This window comes from Daktulosphaira vitifoliae, unplaced genomic scaffold (assembly GCF_025091365.1).
Source record: "Daktulosphaira vitifoliae isolate Bord-2020 unplaced genomic scaffold, ASM2509136v1 Scaffold_5, whole genome shotgun sequence".
Classification (NCBI taxonomy): Eukaryota; Metazoa; Arthropoda; class Insecta; order Hemiptera; family Phylloxeridae; genus Daktulosphaira; species Daktulosphaira vitifoliae.
Window position 1 is genome coordinate 28,893,829 of NW_026099576.1, and position 17,583 is coordinate 28,911,411.

At 26.8% G+C, this 17,583-nt stretch overlaps 1 protein-coding gene across 5 annotated transcripts in view; it reads right to left on the bottom strand.

The window, feature by feature from the left end:
* LOC126908685 (uncharacterized protein MCAP_0864-like) overlaps positions 1-17,583 on the bottom strand; it is a 244,180-nt gene that overhangs the window by 149,766 nt on the left and 76,831 nt on the right. The window contains exons 1-4 of one of the 5 annotated variants that reach the window (XM_050690978.1): positions 4,687-5,025; positions 2,988-3,104; positions 2,565-2,717; positions 68-631 (exon numbers count right to left, since the gene is read on the bottom strand). In XM_050690978.1, coding sequence (XP_050546935.1) covers positions 68-631; positions 2,565-2,717; positions 2,988-3,071 — 801 coding nt within the window. In that variant the 5' untranslated portion in view covers positions 3,072-3,104; positions 4,687-5,025. Of the gene's footprint in view, positions 1-67; positions 632-2,564; positions 2,718-2,987; positions 3,105-3,877; positions 4,058-4,686; positions 5,029-17,583 lie in introns of those variants that run through there. The other 4 variants (XM_050690977.1, XM_050690976.1, XM_050690979.1 and 1 more) reach the window with 4 other exon arrangements.

Consider the following 17,583-nt stretch of genomic DNA (forward strand, 5'->3'; position numbering starts at 1 on the left):
TTCAATTATTGTACAAACTCCTAAAAATTATTGTAAAACCTTTTATTTATTTTAAAAAAACACTAACTTTTTGTAGCATCTCTTGTTGGGTATAATGTTCTTCTTGTATTGTATTGGTAAGTGTCTCAATATAATTTTTATCAGATACTTCTTTTTTAACTAATGTATCTATTCTATCTTCTAAAATTTTTTTGTCCTCTTTTAAGATAATACATTCATTTAAAAGTTCAATGTTGTTACTTTCTAAATACTTAATTTTTTCAGACTGTATTTTATTACATTTTTTAAAAGACCCTAATTTTTTTTCTAAAGAATTTTTCATATATTCTAATGGCTGAATTTCAGCTCTTAATTGTACCCCCATAGTTTCAAGTTCTTTAACCGTTTCTTGTTTTTTTTCAATTTCTGACAATGCATTAGACAATTTATTATCTAATAAATTTTCATTTTCTTTTAAGCTTTCAATATGTTTCTCTAATGAGGTCTTCTCTTTGTATAATAATTTAGTGCTTTCTTTCAAAGTTTTAATTTGATTTTCCTTAATTTTTGTATCTATTTCCATTTCTTTTATTACAGCATTTTTTTTTTCTAGCTCCATTTCAGTATGGGTTAAAAATAATTTTATATCATCCTGAAAATATAATTAGTTTAATTATAATTTTTATTATTAAAAAAATTTAATTCATATATTTATTGTTGTGTACATATTTATGTATTTTATCATCTAATATCTTTATGTGAGACATTTTACTTGCAGTTTCAAGCTCAAAAATGTAGTAATTACCAGAGGAAGTAATTAATTACGTCGATTTTAGTATAATATAAGCTTTATAATAATAGTAAGCAATTTTCAAACTCTTAAGCAATATAATAATTCCATATAAAAGGGAAATGCAGGGTATGCAAATTAATAATGGTGGGAAAAAGAATATAAAAGGGAAACATGAAAAGTATAGGGGGACGCCTTTTGGACGTTTTGTCTAAGAAACGTCGAGTTACATGTTAGGAAATTGGACGATAGTGTCTTTGTACGATTTAATTTTGTTTTGTGTTACATTTTGATATTACCTTTTTGACTTTGTGTTTAATACGTTTCTTAAATAAAATAGCTATATAAAAATCTGGACTTAGCGCAAATATTTTTTATTCACCGTGCTTTTAGAATTGTGTGTGTATGTTTGGCTAGAGTCAAGGTCCTTTAGTCAATCTTAATAATTAGTGTACGAGCTGGCTAGTTTTTGGGCTTAACCGTACTTTAGTGAGTATAGTAAAAAGGTAGTTGTGCTGGTGGCTGACAAGGAGCCATCCTTCAGTCTACTACTTTTGAACTAGACCGTGCTGGCGGGTCTAAATTCTACCCCTTTAGTAGTTCACTTATTTGAGGGATTGGGTCTGATCAGTTTATCCTACAGGAGGACACGAGAAGAGCTTGAACGACGAACTCGTCGTCGATATATATATAAACATTAATTAATTTGTGTAAAACTTTTGTGTCTACGTTGTGGCACTACCAACGTATGACATAAAATTGACGCCCAACTCGAGGTTCGTACCGACACGACCCCTCGAAGTTTTTTTTTTCGTGAAATCGAATTTTGTGTGTGCGTTTAATTTCAAGGATTACTTGAAACATTTAACCGGAAGACTCAAGGTTAGTGCAAAATGTATTTATATATAATAATTTTAATTAGTTATTAAATTTAGTAATTTAAAAATCTCCCCAGAGAAAAAAAAATGTTTGTGTGTGTGTGTATAATTTCTCATATGTCTATAGTATGAGTAATATTGAAGACATAGAGGAAAAATTAAAAGAAATTTTTGGGGATAATACTAATTCAGAATTTGATACATTTGTTTTTGAAATAATATTTTCTGACCAGGAACTCATTAATATTTTGGACGACGGAATATCACAATTGACTAACCTATTTAATGAACTGACCACAAAAACAAAAAACCACTTAGACATTTTTAAAAGAACTAAGTTTTAATTTTATATAATTACTATTTTATAATTATACAAATTTTTTTTTATATAAACATCTTATAATTTTTTTAATAATAATAATAATAAAAAAGTTCAGTAATTTAAATAAAAATTACTTTCAACTTTCTAAAATATTAATTTGATTACTTTATTGTTATGAGTTATTATGAATATTAATGAAATTCAAAAATTTAGTGATATTCATTAAAAAAAGATGATCTTATAAATTTGTATAAAAGTAAAAATTTAGACGAATTAGGAAACGTAAATGACTTAAGAACACGTTTAGCTAGGCACATTAGAGGGCAACTTAAACTGTCAGATATAAAACCTAACTTAAGTCCAGCTGAAATTAAGCAAGTTATTCATGCCTCATCTAATAATAAACTAATAATCGTAGAGCAGAGGTCTTCAACCTTTTTTTGCAGCGGGCCTCATATTATTTTTTAATAAACTTTTGTGTTTACGTTGTGGCACTACCAACGTACGACAACAAATAAATAAATACTATTAAGAAATACAGCTACATGATTTTTAATTACACCTTTATTATAAGGTTTAATTTTAAATAATTTACCAGTAAGTTCACATTTTTTTCAACGAGTTTTACATTATTTGACTCTAAGCTTTTTATTGTATTTTGATAAATATTTTCTTTTTCTATCATTTCGGATTCATATGTTGAAAGCATATTTTTAAGATGGTTTGTGAAATCATTTGATTTTGTGATCTAAGGTTAATGTAAATTAATTAGTGCACGAAGATACAAATAACATTTTTCATTATAACGCATTATTTTTATCTTCTATTGTTAATATATAATATGTTGAACATATTAGTAAAAAAATATTTATATATAAATTATAATAAAAGTATATATAATTTATAAATTGAAATACAATTCATTTAAGAATAATTAAAAAAATATTAATATTCAATTATTGGTACAAACTCCTAAAAATTATTGTAAAACCTATTATTTATTTAAAAAAAAACTAACTTTTTGTAGCAACTTTTGATTTTTCTTAAATTTAGTATCTATTTCCATTTCATTTATTACAGCATTTATTTTTTCTAGCTCCATTGTAGCATGGGTTGAATATGATTTCACAGAATCCTGAAAAAATTGTTTGTATAATTATAATTTTTATTATTAAAAAAATTTAATTCATATATTTATTGTTGTGTACATATTAATGTATTTTATCTTCTAATATCTTTATATGAGATATTTTACTTGCAGTTTCAAGCTTAACAAATAAATAAATACTATTAAGAAATACAGCTACATGATTTTTAATTACACGTTTTTATAAAATTTATTTTAAATAATTAACCTGTAATTTTCTATTATCTTCAAGCATTTTTGAAATTTTTGACTCTAAGCTTTTAATTGTATTTTGATAAAAGTTTTCTTTTTTTTTCAATTTATACTCATAAGTTGAATGCATATTTTTAAGATGGTTTATCATATCATTTAATTTAGTGATCTAAAGTTAATGTAAATTAATTAGTGCGCGAAGATACAATTAACAATTTTCAGTATACCTCATTGTTTCTCTATTATTTATAATAATATTAATTTTTTTATAGTAACTTTAAAAAAATGTATTAGNTCATGCATCTACAAAAAAAAAATTATATTGATTCATACATTTTTCAAAAAGTTATAGCATTATAAAGTTAAAAATATAAAAAAGAATTTTTTTNATTCTATGAATTTATTTAATTAAATGAATAACTTTAGCTTTTAAACATAAGCAGAGAATTATTTTGAATAAATTTTCTGAATTATTTTTTATTTAATGCCAAGTATTAGTAAAAATAAAATTTTATTGTCTCGCATAACATATTATAAGTAACATAATATATAAAAATAAAAGAATTTACTTTTCTTGAATAATATCTTCAAAATCTTTAATATTTGTGTCGATACTATCTTGAGATAGTTCTTCATGATATATTTCATGTATTGAGTTAACTTCCATGATAAATATTTAATGAGAAATCTTAGTTTTTATTGTTTAATTTTTTCAATGAAATTTATTAAAGTTTACTAATTGTTAATCACTATGGCAATATAATAAGAATAAACAATAGGTTAACTGACTGTCATGGTATAAACTATTATAGTCATGGAACTAAAATAATTATTATTATATTTTGAATATTTTCTGTAGATTTACTTTATATTATGGAGCATAAGTTTTACCAAAAATTGTGTGGATTTAACCATCTTGTTATATGATATTTAATTGTAGGTATATATTTATTTATTTAAAAAAAATTATGTATATAATAAAAATAATAATAAAGTAATTGTATTAATATGAAATTACTAATTATTTAATCACTTTCACTTCACAAAATTACAATAACTATCGTTCATTAACAAAAAGAACAATAAACCTGTATCATCCCGGATATTTTCAATACTTTCCACTAGTTGCTGGTTCATATTAGTTAAATTATTTTATATTATTATTTTACAACAGAGGCAACACTTCTGAGGTGCTAAATAGTTTATTTTATTTACAGCTACAGATAGCGAATAAACTTTATAATCATAATCTAAATCACAGTTAGAAGTAGATTTTATTTTAATTTCAAAATTTGAAATTATCTTTTTATTGTTTATCGTTATATCACTTGATACGGAAAAAACAGGCGGCGAATAAAATAGACAACNAAGAATTTACTTTTCTTGAATAATATCTTCAAAATCTTTAATATTTGTGTCGATACTATCTTGAGATAGTTCTTCATGATATATTTCATGTATTGAGTTAACTTCCATGATAAATATTTAATGAGAAATCTTAGTTTTTATTGTTTAATTTTTTCAATGAAATTTATTAAAGTTTACTAATTGTTAATCACTATGGCAATATAATAAGAATAAACATTTATTTTCAAAATACTTCTTTAGAGATAAATGACTAAATAAGATGATATAACTGATTTCTCGATGTTTATTAAATGTAAATCCAATATTTCTCGATTATAATTAAAAGTAAAGACTTTAATATAAAAAAGTCTCANAGCTTTAATTTAAGATATATATAAAAGTGTCAGACCTTCCGGAACATTTTCAAAATTTAAGTTAAAAAAATTAATTTTTTGTGAAAAAGTTGTCATTTTAAATCCCCCCTTGTGGGCAGGTTAAGGGTTAAATGTATGAAAAAAATATACCAAATGAAAGGTAATGATATTATGCATCTATATAAAAAAAGAATTATATTGATATGTTTATTTTTGAAAAAGTTATGGCACTTTTAAGTAAAAAAAACCCAGCACAGGGGGGTCGTGGCACAGTGGTGACGTGGCATAGTTGGATTAAGTATAATGATATCTGACAGTGATTAAAATCACTATCAAAAAAAAACTCTTCTATGCAAATCTTTAGATAGTGTTTAATTTTAAAAAATTGGTGGATTATTCCAAAAGCTTCATAATCTGTTATCGTTATAACAATACATAGTGTGTATGTATATACAGGCAGGTAGCCAGAAAATGTTAATTGGAGGGGCCAACAATTTTGGGCCCTTGTATCATTTTCCATAATTTGTTTCCCATGAAAAGCTTGTGGGGGGGGCTCCCTCCACTCCTCCTTAAATAGTATCCATTCTATGAATCTGACAAGTTCAAAATTTGTGTTTATTTTTAAAAAATTGTTGGATTATTCCAAAAGTTACATGATCTGCTAGTTCCTTATTAATATCCTGATTAAGATAAAGTATGTCGAATGAAAAAGGGATTATTAAATAATATTATTTCTCATACAAAAATTGTGTTGATCCATACATTTTTCAAAAAGTTATAGCATAATAAAGTTAAAAATGTAATATACAAAATCGAGAATTTTCCCACAAAAATAGCATTTGGTAGATATTTTCACCGTGAAGACAAAATAAAGTCCGAAATTTTTTTTTTACATAATAAAAAACATTACATTAGCTTTAATTTAAGATATATATAAAAGTGTCAGACTTTCGGGAACATTTTCAAAATTTAAGTTGAAAAAGTCAATTTTTTGTGAAAAGTTGTCATTTTGAATCCTCCCCTGTGGGCAAGTAAAAAGTCATAGATAAAGACATCATGCATCTACANAGTTGAAAAAGTCAATTTTTTGTGAAAAGTTGTCATTTTGAATCCTCCCCTGTGGGCAAGTAAAAAGTCATAGGTAAAGACATTATGCATCTACAAAAAAAAAAATTATATTCNTAAAGACATCATGCATCTACAAAAAAAAAAATTATATTGATTCATACATTTTTCAAAAAGTTATAGCATTATAAAGTTAAAAATATAAAAAAGAATTTTTTTACAAAAATCGTATTTTTTTTATAGTTTAATGTCTGTTTTCACCATGAAGATAAAATAAAGTCCAAAATTTTTTTTTACGATTATAAAGTATATTACATTAGCTTTAATTTAAGATATATATAAAAGTGTCAGACCTGCCGGAACACTTTCAAAAGTTAAGTTGAAAAAGTTCTACTTTCTATATGCATTTTTATGTTTTGAATCCCCCCTGTATTAAGGGAAATGGTCTGATTTAAAAAAAAAGTATGTCGAATGAAAGATCTATATAAATTCTACTTCTCATAAAAAAATTGTAATGATCCATACATTTTTCAAAAAGTTATAGCATAATAAAGTTAAAAATGTAAAATACAAAATCGAAAATTTTCACACAAAAATAGCATTTGGTAGCCATTTTCACCGTGAAGACAAAATAAAGGCCGAAATTTTTTTTTTCATGATAAAGTATATTACATTAGCTTTAATTTAAGATATATATAAAAGTGTCAGACCTTCCGGAACATTTTCAAAAATCAAGTTGAAAAAATTATTTTTTTGTGAATAAGTTGTCATTTTAAATCCCCCCCTGTGGGCAAGTAAAGAGTCACATATAAAAAAAAAATATACCAAATGAAAGGTAATAATATCATAAATCTATATAAAAAAGAATTATATTGATATGTTCATTTTTGAAAAAGTTATGGTACTTTAAAGTAAAAAAAATTGAAAAAATTTCGAAAATTACTATTTTTAAATTTGTAATTTTTTTGGAGGTTTCCCCCATTTACGGGGAACGAGGGGATTTTTTTCAATTCGAGGGTAATGTCTTCGACTAGATACGATTTGTGATCTTTTGACGTATCATTGAAAGAAATCGCTTCGGTGAGAGCTGAGCAAAAGTGGTAACAGACACAAAAAAAAAAAAAACACATCTTATTATTGTCGGTGTAAAAATGTGTAAGTGAGAGTTACTTTTGATTCGGGGTGTAATTCGAGGGTCATAAAATAACGATGTAAAAAATCTTACTTGGTAAATTCTCTGGTTCTTATAATTATCCTTAGTGCTGATATAGGTGAAGATGATAAATAAAATACACAAGTTCAGATTTTTAGTTCACAAATTAACACATAAAATTTCGACAATGACGATTACTACGTTCGCACAACTTAATGCGGAGCACGATAAAAAAGAGCGTAATGCGGACCACGAAAAGAATAGCCCAAATAGAGAGCGCGAAATGAACAGCGCAATACGGAGCATGAAATGAACAGCCAGGAGCAAGGGTTTGCTCTGGCTTTTTATAATATTTTTTTACCCCCAAAAATCGTCACTGTCGAATTTTTAGTATAATTGTTTATTGATAAGTAAGCATGAAAAACAGAGATCAATACAGATGAATAGAACATAAATTAGTTTGACATTTACATATATAACATTAACATGTTTTTTTATAAGCGAGACGAAAATTGATACAATGCATTTAACTATTAATAGTAGAATAACAAAGATGACAAAAATAATATATAGATTTTATTTTGGTGAGGAAGGATTTTTAAAGTAATTATTAATTGATTTATGATCGAACCACATTTACTTCAATGTAGTTAAACAGTGTGAGTCTTTTGACTATTTCTCTTAAATGTCTATCTAAGTTTTTGTTCGAAAAAATATCATGTCCTTGTAAGAATATAATGTATAATGAAACAAGTTAAAATATACCATTTCTATAGATAGAAGTGGTGAATATTTGAAATGAAAAATAATATATTAATAAATACTAAAAAGATAGCATTGTTGAGTACATGAACAGGGTATTTTAGTGTTATCCCATATAAATAATAGTGACCGATTATATTACGACAAAATGTTTTAGAATATCAAAATTTTAATTTTAATATTTTAATCCAAATTAGATTTGCAGGGGAGATCAAGACGATTGGACCAGGGAAGATTTGAGGGATATGGAGTGATTGATCGGTACAATTGAGCAAAGTTTGAGGCAATCTATAGTTGATTTTTCCCGCATAAGAGTTGGTCACAATCTTCTACCCTATTTTGCCTTCAAACTTAACCTTAATTCTATCTCCTTCAAGCCACATTTCAAACAGTTCCATTCGTGCGTATGGAGCAGCGTTATATTTGTGCACCGCTCATGAACACGGTCAACATATTGTCCGTCTTATTTGTGCGAAGTCCAAGGTAGCTTCTATAAAAAAATGTCTTTAACACGCCTCGAATGATGTGCTGCACTTTTACTTGCGCTTATTGTAAATGATTTTTGTATACTGATTCAAATATTGTTCTCGTCTGGATTTCATCATCTTCCGCTAAATAGAAAACTTTTGTCACTCATAGGGTGGGCGAAATACAGGAAATAACTTCAAGAGCCGAGTTGGTGCACATGAAATCGCAAGATAATCCTGCGGATGTAATATCTCGTGGTTCTTATTCCGAAGAATTGTCTAAGTCGTCCTTATGGTGGTCAGGGCTGCAGTGGTTACAAAAGGATTGTGAGGAATGGGAAACAACGGCCGAGGCAATAAGTAATTTAATTTTACCTGAAGTCAAGTGTACTGAAAATTATAATTCTATTAACTTAGTCGCGAATACAACACAAGAAAATTTTCTCTTATTATATAGATGCTCAAATTATCAGAAAATATTGCGTGTTATCTCGTATTGCTATCGTTTTATTTATAATGCCGTACGTAAATCGAATGGAAAAATAGTGTCTTTAGAGGTCAGTGAATTAAGTCAAGCGAACATAGGACTGATAAAGCATGTACAAAATGATTACTTTTCTTCTGAAATAAAAAATTTAAGTCACCCTACGCCTTTTGTTTCTTCTAAAAGTCCATTATTTCGTCTTAGACCTTACATGGACGAAAATGGTGTTTTACGCGTAGGAGGCCGTTTAAAAGATGCTGTTTCCATTGATATTTATCAGCGACATCCGATTATTTTACCACACAAAAGCACATTTACTAAGTTGTTATTTCAACACGAACACGTCAGTCTTTTACACAGCGGCCCTCAAGCTATGTTAGCGTCGATTCGTCTAAAATATTGGACTATAAATATTAATAAATGAAATTATATCTCTTTTACCAAAAAAAAAAAAAACCCTTTAGTTTTCAATTATAAAATTAATAATATTATTATTAACCGAGTGGAGTCAATAAGAGATTTGGGTGTTCTTTTTTCATGTAATATGTCGTTTTCTTCTAACACTAATATAGTTATTAATAAAGCATTTAAAATGCTAGGTTTTATTTTAGGAAACACTAGAGAATTTAAAAATATTCAAGCTCTAAAAACGCTTTATTGCTCCCTGGTTAGATCTAATTTAGAATTTGGATCATTAATATGAGGTCAGAGTTCGACCGATCAACTTGTTGAAAATGTTCAGTATAAATTTTTAAAATCAATTGCTTTTCGCTTAAATTTACCGATCTCTAGAGACTTAATATCATTAATAGCAGATTCTATTTATATTCCTGTATTGTATGGTAAGTGTATCAATGTAATTTTTATCAGATATTTCATTTTTAACTAATGTATCTATTCTATCTTCTAAATTTTTTTTTAAACGCGTAATTAATTTGTTTGCTTGTTCGCGCAGAAAACGATTTAAATGGTTAGATATTTTAATAATTGTACCCTGATCGTCTTTCACGTCGTTGTCTAAACCGATACCGTTTGTATTTAAAATGTTATAATTCTTAAATGCTGACATAGTTTTTGTTTCGTTCGCGAGTAATTCTCCCACAATAAAACCTTCATGTATAGTACTAAGTAGATTTCAAAAATTGTAAACAGTGACCTCATTCACTTTTTGTAATATTTTAGTTTCTAGTGTCAAGCCTTTCTGCCTACCTAAGCGTTCCGATGGTTTTATTACAGCCAAATCTGTTTTATTTTCTCGCGTCACATTAATCTTTACTTGCCTTCTAGTTTTAGGTGCTATTGTTACATTATGAGAAGAAATTAGTTTGTTTGTACACTTTTCCTTAAGGTTAAGACTAGCTATACACTCTGAATTTTTATTTTCATTAATATTACATATTTTATTGTAATTATACTAAATTTCGTCCATTTTAACTGAATAATTTTGTTTACTAAATTCTATTTCTTTAGTTTTAAAATTAATAATTAATTGATTGTCAATATTAAAATCGTTACCCAATAATAATTTACAATTGTAACAATTATACAATTCAGTATAAATTTTTAAAATCAATTGCTATCCGCTTAAATTTACCGATCTCTAAAGACTCAATGTCATTAGTAGCAGATTCTATTTATATTCAGCCATGTGAGGTTAGACGTAAAATGTCTGACATCTTATTTATTTATGATCTTCTAAATAACAATATTGACTGTCCCGAATTATTAAGTAAGATCGGTATTTTAACTCATAATTATTCAATTAGAAATTCTAATTTATTATTTGTGCCTTTTTAAAAAAAAAAAAAATTTGGACCGATTATTTTTTTTCCAGAACACTTACGCTATATCGCGATATAGCTGGCTAAGCTATATCTACTTAAGGTACTGAGGTTTCCTATTTTATTTTTATTCCCTTAGAGGAACTACTAAGGGTCGCACTACAATATATATATAACACTCCTGATTTACAACGATATAAATATTTATTAAGTAAATATATATTAAATAAATAGTACAACTTGCTGGACACCTAGAGATGATATAATTCAACAAGGAGCTGACGGCGATACACAAACATACACTATTTACGTGGTAGGTAAATTAATTAAATATAGGACTAAAGTAATGGTCGTGATGATGGTAAAAAGTCAACTGTCGCTTAGTATATTATATTATTATGGTCGTGAATTAAAAAGGTGTTTATGTGTGCAGTCTGCCCTCCTGTAGTTATATGTGTCANCTGCCCTCCTGTAATAATACGTGTGTCACTGTATCAACGATATAAGCCTAGTCGGCGATACAATATTTATATGAGATATGATCCCATAATGTGATCGTATCAGCTGCTCCCCTACATTTTAGGTCTGACCTCAGGACTTAACAAAATAAAACAATTTTGGGATAATTAAAAAAAGTTTAATCTAAAATAAAGTTATTTGGAGAGACATAAGCATCTTAGTAAGAACCTCTGGATATTCGATGTCCATACTTCTAAGTTCGTAAGCTTTTGAGCTTTGGAGGAGTTTTCATCACGTGGGCTCTCAATCGTTAGCTACCAATCGGTTCCTATGAGAAGCCCGGCCCTGTCGNAGGCGGTTCCTATGAGAAGCCCGGCCCTGTTGTCCACTTCTTGAATAGTCTCGGGGCCCCAAAGTAATACCATCCATGTTCTCAAGGTCTGTTCAGAATGCTAATGTTTATTATGTGACATATAAAAGGATTGCGAGGAGACCGAATATAATCGTTAGCAATGCATGCACAAAAAAAAATGTTAGATTTTTAAAAGAGATAGTATAATATTTGACAATTAAAAATAGTTAAGTTATCCTAATGTATGTAGCCAAAACGTTGTCAAAAACTTGCATACATTTACAATAGGTGCCTTAATTTAAGTTAAACATGCATACTAGAAGAATTAATGTATATAAATTGAATACATGCAAAAAAAAAAAAAACACACAGTGACCATCTCATAAAAGTCAGTGTCCAGTAATTTATAATGAAAAACATATATTTAGGGCATGTTGAAGTTGGCTGACTTGCGCCTATTGCGGAACGTTTCAAATTAATTAAGATTTATCTTAGTCTAAGGATAACGGCTGTTTAAAGTGACCTTGATCTAGTGCTGCAACAAATCAAGTTTACCATTAATGAATAAATTGGTGATGAAATGTGCGTGTCAAATGTAATGTTAAAAAAAAATGTCTAGCAGTATTAACTGGCTGGCTCTATTAGTAACATTTACAATTTTATGAGTAATGTGTATTTAATGAAGTCATAATATGTCATACAAAGGAATTTACTATTAGAAATATATGAATAGTATCCCTTATTTAAATTTGTCACGTTCTCCTAATGCGTAGGTATTTATAGGGCTGTGGCGACTGTTGACTGTAAAGTGTTATTCATTTTGTGTTTGACCTATTGGGGCTGAACATCCGTGCTGTGTTATTTTGAAAATTAAGTTTGGTAATTTTATAAAATTCGATACTAGTTATTTTTCAAATAAATTATGTAGAAAGTAATTTTTTTTTAAACTTCGTGTATCGTGCATTACCTTAAAGTATCGAATATAAATAATTTCAAAATATATAATAAATAAAGGTAAGTCTGCCTAAGCCGATCGAAATAATAAAAGTCATGTTATAACATTGTTTTGTTAATTAGAGTAAAATTATGCCATTATAAAAATATGTCTATCTAGTCGAACGGAATAATAATAATATATAAAATATATGCTACAATTAAATATATCGGATTTGACGAAAATAATAGTAATATAAATATGCAACAATATAATAAATCGGACTTGCCGAGAAATATATTCCACAATTAAATAAATCGGACTTGTCGACTATAATATGCTGTAATGTGGCTGAGGCCCCAAAATAATAATATAATAATAATAATATAACAATACTATATATTTCAATAGTAATAGTAATAAGGAATTAATTTTATAGCTAGTAATTAATCATCCAATGGTCGTCACCAGAGGGAGGATAGAACATAAATATGTAAGATTTGTGGTAATTTGATGTCTCGGTGATCAAGTCACTATATACGAAATTACACGAAGATGTTAAGGCTTGTGGTTTGAATGTTCTATAAGATAGGNTTAAGGCTTGCGATTTGAATGTTCTATAAGATAGGGACTGTGGCCTAAAATAAAATGACAAAAGTCATAGTAATGGTCGTGACATTGACCGTGGCTGTGGCGTTGGTGGTGACTGGCTATGAATGGGTGTGAAAAATGGCGAGATGGCAAAATTGTAACCAGGTGAATGCAACTATACACTATAGAGGTTAATAATTGACCTAGTTACTCGACTACTTGATTATCTGACTCAAAGATAAACAAGGGAAATAAGGTTTGGAAATATTGAAATGAATAGTTATACACGAGTAAGTATGCAATAATCAAATTTTTATTCAAAATATATTGATATTTAAATAATTATATTTTTCATGGGAAATGATCGACATATTTTTTAAGGGGAATGATCGAGACGTACATCGCAATTCAAAATAGAGAGGTCCTGTGACAGCGAAGAAGTCTTCGATAGAATTATTGATTAAGATGACCCGTCGAATTCATTTTGGTATAAATCTACTTTACGGGACACCCTTTTTTTCAAAACGTTTATTTTTTATACATATTAAGAATATGTAAATATTTTTGAGCGGAAGCATGTGGTTCAAAAGTTAAAGTGCTTTAAAGTTGCGATTGTAGTTAAATAATATAGGTTATAAAAATGGATAATTTTTCTTTAAAGTTATTTCGTTTTTTTAGTTTTAAATTTTATACCAACTTGAGAAGCATTTTTATAAATATAATATTAGTGAAACATTGATACAGCGTTAAAAAGATGAGAAATTATAAGCAGAAGGTTGTCAACAGAAGGTCATTTCATAAAACTAGCAAGTGTCGCAATCTGTTATCGTTATAACAATACATAGTGTGTATGTATATACAGGCAGGTAGCCAGAAAATGTTAATTGGAGGGGCCAACAATTTTGGGCCCTTGTATCGTTTTCCATAATTTGTTTCCCATGAAAAGCTTGTGGGGGGGGGCTCCCTCCACTCCTCCTTAAATATTATCCCATTCTATGAATCTGACAAGTTCAAAATTTGTGTTTATTTTTAAAAAATTGTTGGATTATTCCAAAAGTTACATGATCTGCTATTTCCTTATTAATATCCTGATTAAGATAAAGTATGTCGAATGAAAAAGGGATTATTAAATAATATTATTTCTCATACAAAAATTGTGTTGATCCATACATTTTTCAAAAAGTTATAGCATAATTAAGTTAAAAATGTAAAATACAAAATCGAGAATTTTCAACCCAACCCAACCGTGAAGACAAAATAAAGTCCGACATTTGTTTAAATAAAAAAGTACATTATATTAGCTTTAATTTATGATATAGATAAAAGTGTCAGACTTTAAATTAAAAAATTTTTAAGCCAATTTTTTCAAACACTTTTGAAAAAAAACATCAAAAAACGAATGTTTTGAAAAAAAAGGGTGTCCCATAANTATCCCATTCTATGAATCTGACAAGTTCAAAATTTGTGTTTATTTTTAAAAAATTGTTGGATTATTCCAAAAGTTACATGATCTGCTATTTCCTTATTAATATCCTGATTAAGATAAAGTATGTCGAATGAAAAAGGGATTATTAAATAATATTATTTCTCATACAAAAATTGTGTTGATCCATACATTTTTCAAAAAGTTATAGCATAATTAAGTTAAAAATGTAAAATACAAAATCGAGAATTTTCACACAAAAATAGCATTTGGTAGATATTTTCACCGTGAAGACAAAATAAAGTCCGACATTTGTTTAAATAAAAAAGTACATTATATTAGCTTTAATTTATGATATAGATAAAAGTGTCAGACTTTAAATTAAAAAATTTTTAAGCCAATTTTTTCAAACACTTTTGAAAAAAAACATCAAAAAACGAATGTTTTGAAAAAAAAGGGTGTCCCATAAAGTAGATTTGTTCCTTCATTTTAATGAATAATTAATGGATTTTAGTATAAGTAGTTTTAAACCTTTTTTTAGAATATAAGATTATATATAAGTAATAAGTATATAAAAGTAACACGATTGTCCCTACTAATCCTTGTATCCAAAAGGTGGTAATTTTTAAATCGAATTGTGTCTAGATTTTTAAAATGTAACTCTAAGGAATTAATCGGATTTATTGAATATTTTCTACAGTCGCCACTGGTGTCAAGTATTATTGTCAATAGCAATAACAAAAATTTTTTTTAGAGTCATGATAATTATCAAGTGTATTTAATACAATTAGTGTACTTTAATATAGCATTTTACCCTTAATCCATCTTGGATTAAATAAATTTGAACACTGCAGCAACATTAATTATTACTAAATTTAAATAAAGGATAGTTAGTATATATTATCTTTCTATTTATATTTGTTGGAGTAGTGTTAACATTGCTTTTAACCCAATAAAAAAAAAAAATAAATTACAGCTAAAAAAAAATAAAAAATTGAATTTGAAAACATTGCAAGAGAAGATAACTGCAAAATCAAGTAAGAAACATAATTTGGGAGATTAAATCTACTAACGTTCAGCTACATATGAAAAATTATGTAATATAGAAAATGAAATAAGATGAATAACGAACTGCCAAGAAGAAATGGATAGATACAAATATTATATGAATACAAAAAATTTTCGACAATTGCTACTGGGGTAAAATATTATTATCAATAGCAATAACAAAAAAATTTTCTAGAGTCATGATAATTATCAAGTGATTAGGTAATTGTATTTAATAGAATTAGTGTAATTCAATATAGCATTTTACTCTTTAATCCATCTTGGATTAAATAAATTCCAACACTATTAGCAATATTAATTATTACTAAATTTAAATAAAGGATAATTATTACATATTATACTTCTATTTATGTTCATTGGAGTAGTGTTAACATTTTCGCTTGCTTTTAACACAATTAAAAAAAAAAAAATTAAAAATTGAATTTGAAAACATTGCAAGAGAAGATAACTGTAAAATCAAATAATAAAAATATTCCAGGGGATTAAATCTACTAAAATGCATAAATGAACAANTCCAGGGGATTAAATTTACTAAAATGCATAAATGAACAAGAAAAACGGTTTGTAAATAAATTAAATTAATAAATATTTATTTCATCAATTAATAGGCTATTTAAATAAAAAAATTGTTTATAATAGGTAATGTGTAATACAGTGTAGTAGATGTAATCAACCGTAATAGATTATAAAAAATTTAAACTACATTGATTTATGTAATAATAATATACAAAAATCATTAGTTCAAATAATATCTTAACAAATGGATCTTTTAAAATTTTTGTATTATAATCCTACATTTACTTTATTTCTAGGTTCCAAGAAGAACATCGCTATAAAAAAGAGAAGTTTAATAGAAGAAAAGAAGGTATGGACAATTTTAAGAAAATTAATGAAAATGAAATAAGATTAATAACGGACTGCAAAGAAGAAATGAATAGATACAAATATTATATGAATCCAAAAAATATTGTAGGAATATACAAGCTCATACAATAATTAGGTTAAAAAGAGAATTGAATAAAAATTGTGTGAGTTGAAATTGTACAATAGTTATGTTTTAATTATATGTCATAACCAATTTTAGGCTGATAAAGTAGCATTACATTTATAAGATAAAGCTGACATTGAACGTTCAGCTACGTATGAAAAATTATGTAATACAGAGAATGAAAAATTTGTAGACTATGCANTATGTAATACAGAGAATGAAAAATTTGTAGACTATGCATTCAAAACTATAAAAAATGCAAAAAAGATATGAAACCAATAATATATCTGCTTAAAGAACTACTATTAAAAATTATTACATACAACACATACGGTATATGTTTAGTGTTGATAATAACATTGTTTCTGAAATACGTTACTTTTTAGTAACTTTTTGTGGCTTTTAAGTTTAATATTTTTTATTTTTTAAATTAATAATATTTTTAATATAGTTTTAATTTTATTTAGTTAATTAGCCACATGTGATTATTTTTTATTATATATTTATAAATTATAAACTAAGACAAAATAATGTTCATTTTAAATTAAAGTAAAAAATAAATACAAATAGTTAATAAAACAAATTTAAGTAAATGGTACTTATCAAGTCTTTGATCTATGTGATCCATGGAATTTTTTTTTTTGGTAAATTATAATATGTTTTATCTAATTGATTTCCAGTATATCTTTATGCAGTCATTTTCATACGTCTTATAGCAATTACACAAAATTACTAAAATTCCAAAATAAAACCATATTTAGCTGAATGATATTCAAACTTACTTAAATTTAGACATATTACGTTTACCTCATAGTTTTTTCATTGTACTTTTAAAAAGGACAACTCAAGCTCAGGGATAATAAGTCTTAATAGCTTGTCATTACCACGAACTAGTAGTAGCAGACTGTAGATAAGTGATATTTTTTTTGAAATTTAAGAATTAAGTTTACAGAAAATCATTGTTTACTTTTTCACTCAATATATTACTTAATTCTTTAGCATAGCTTTGCAAATCTATCGCTTGCTT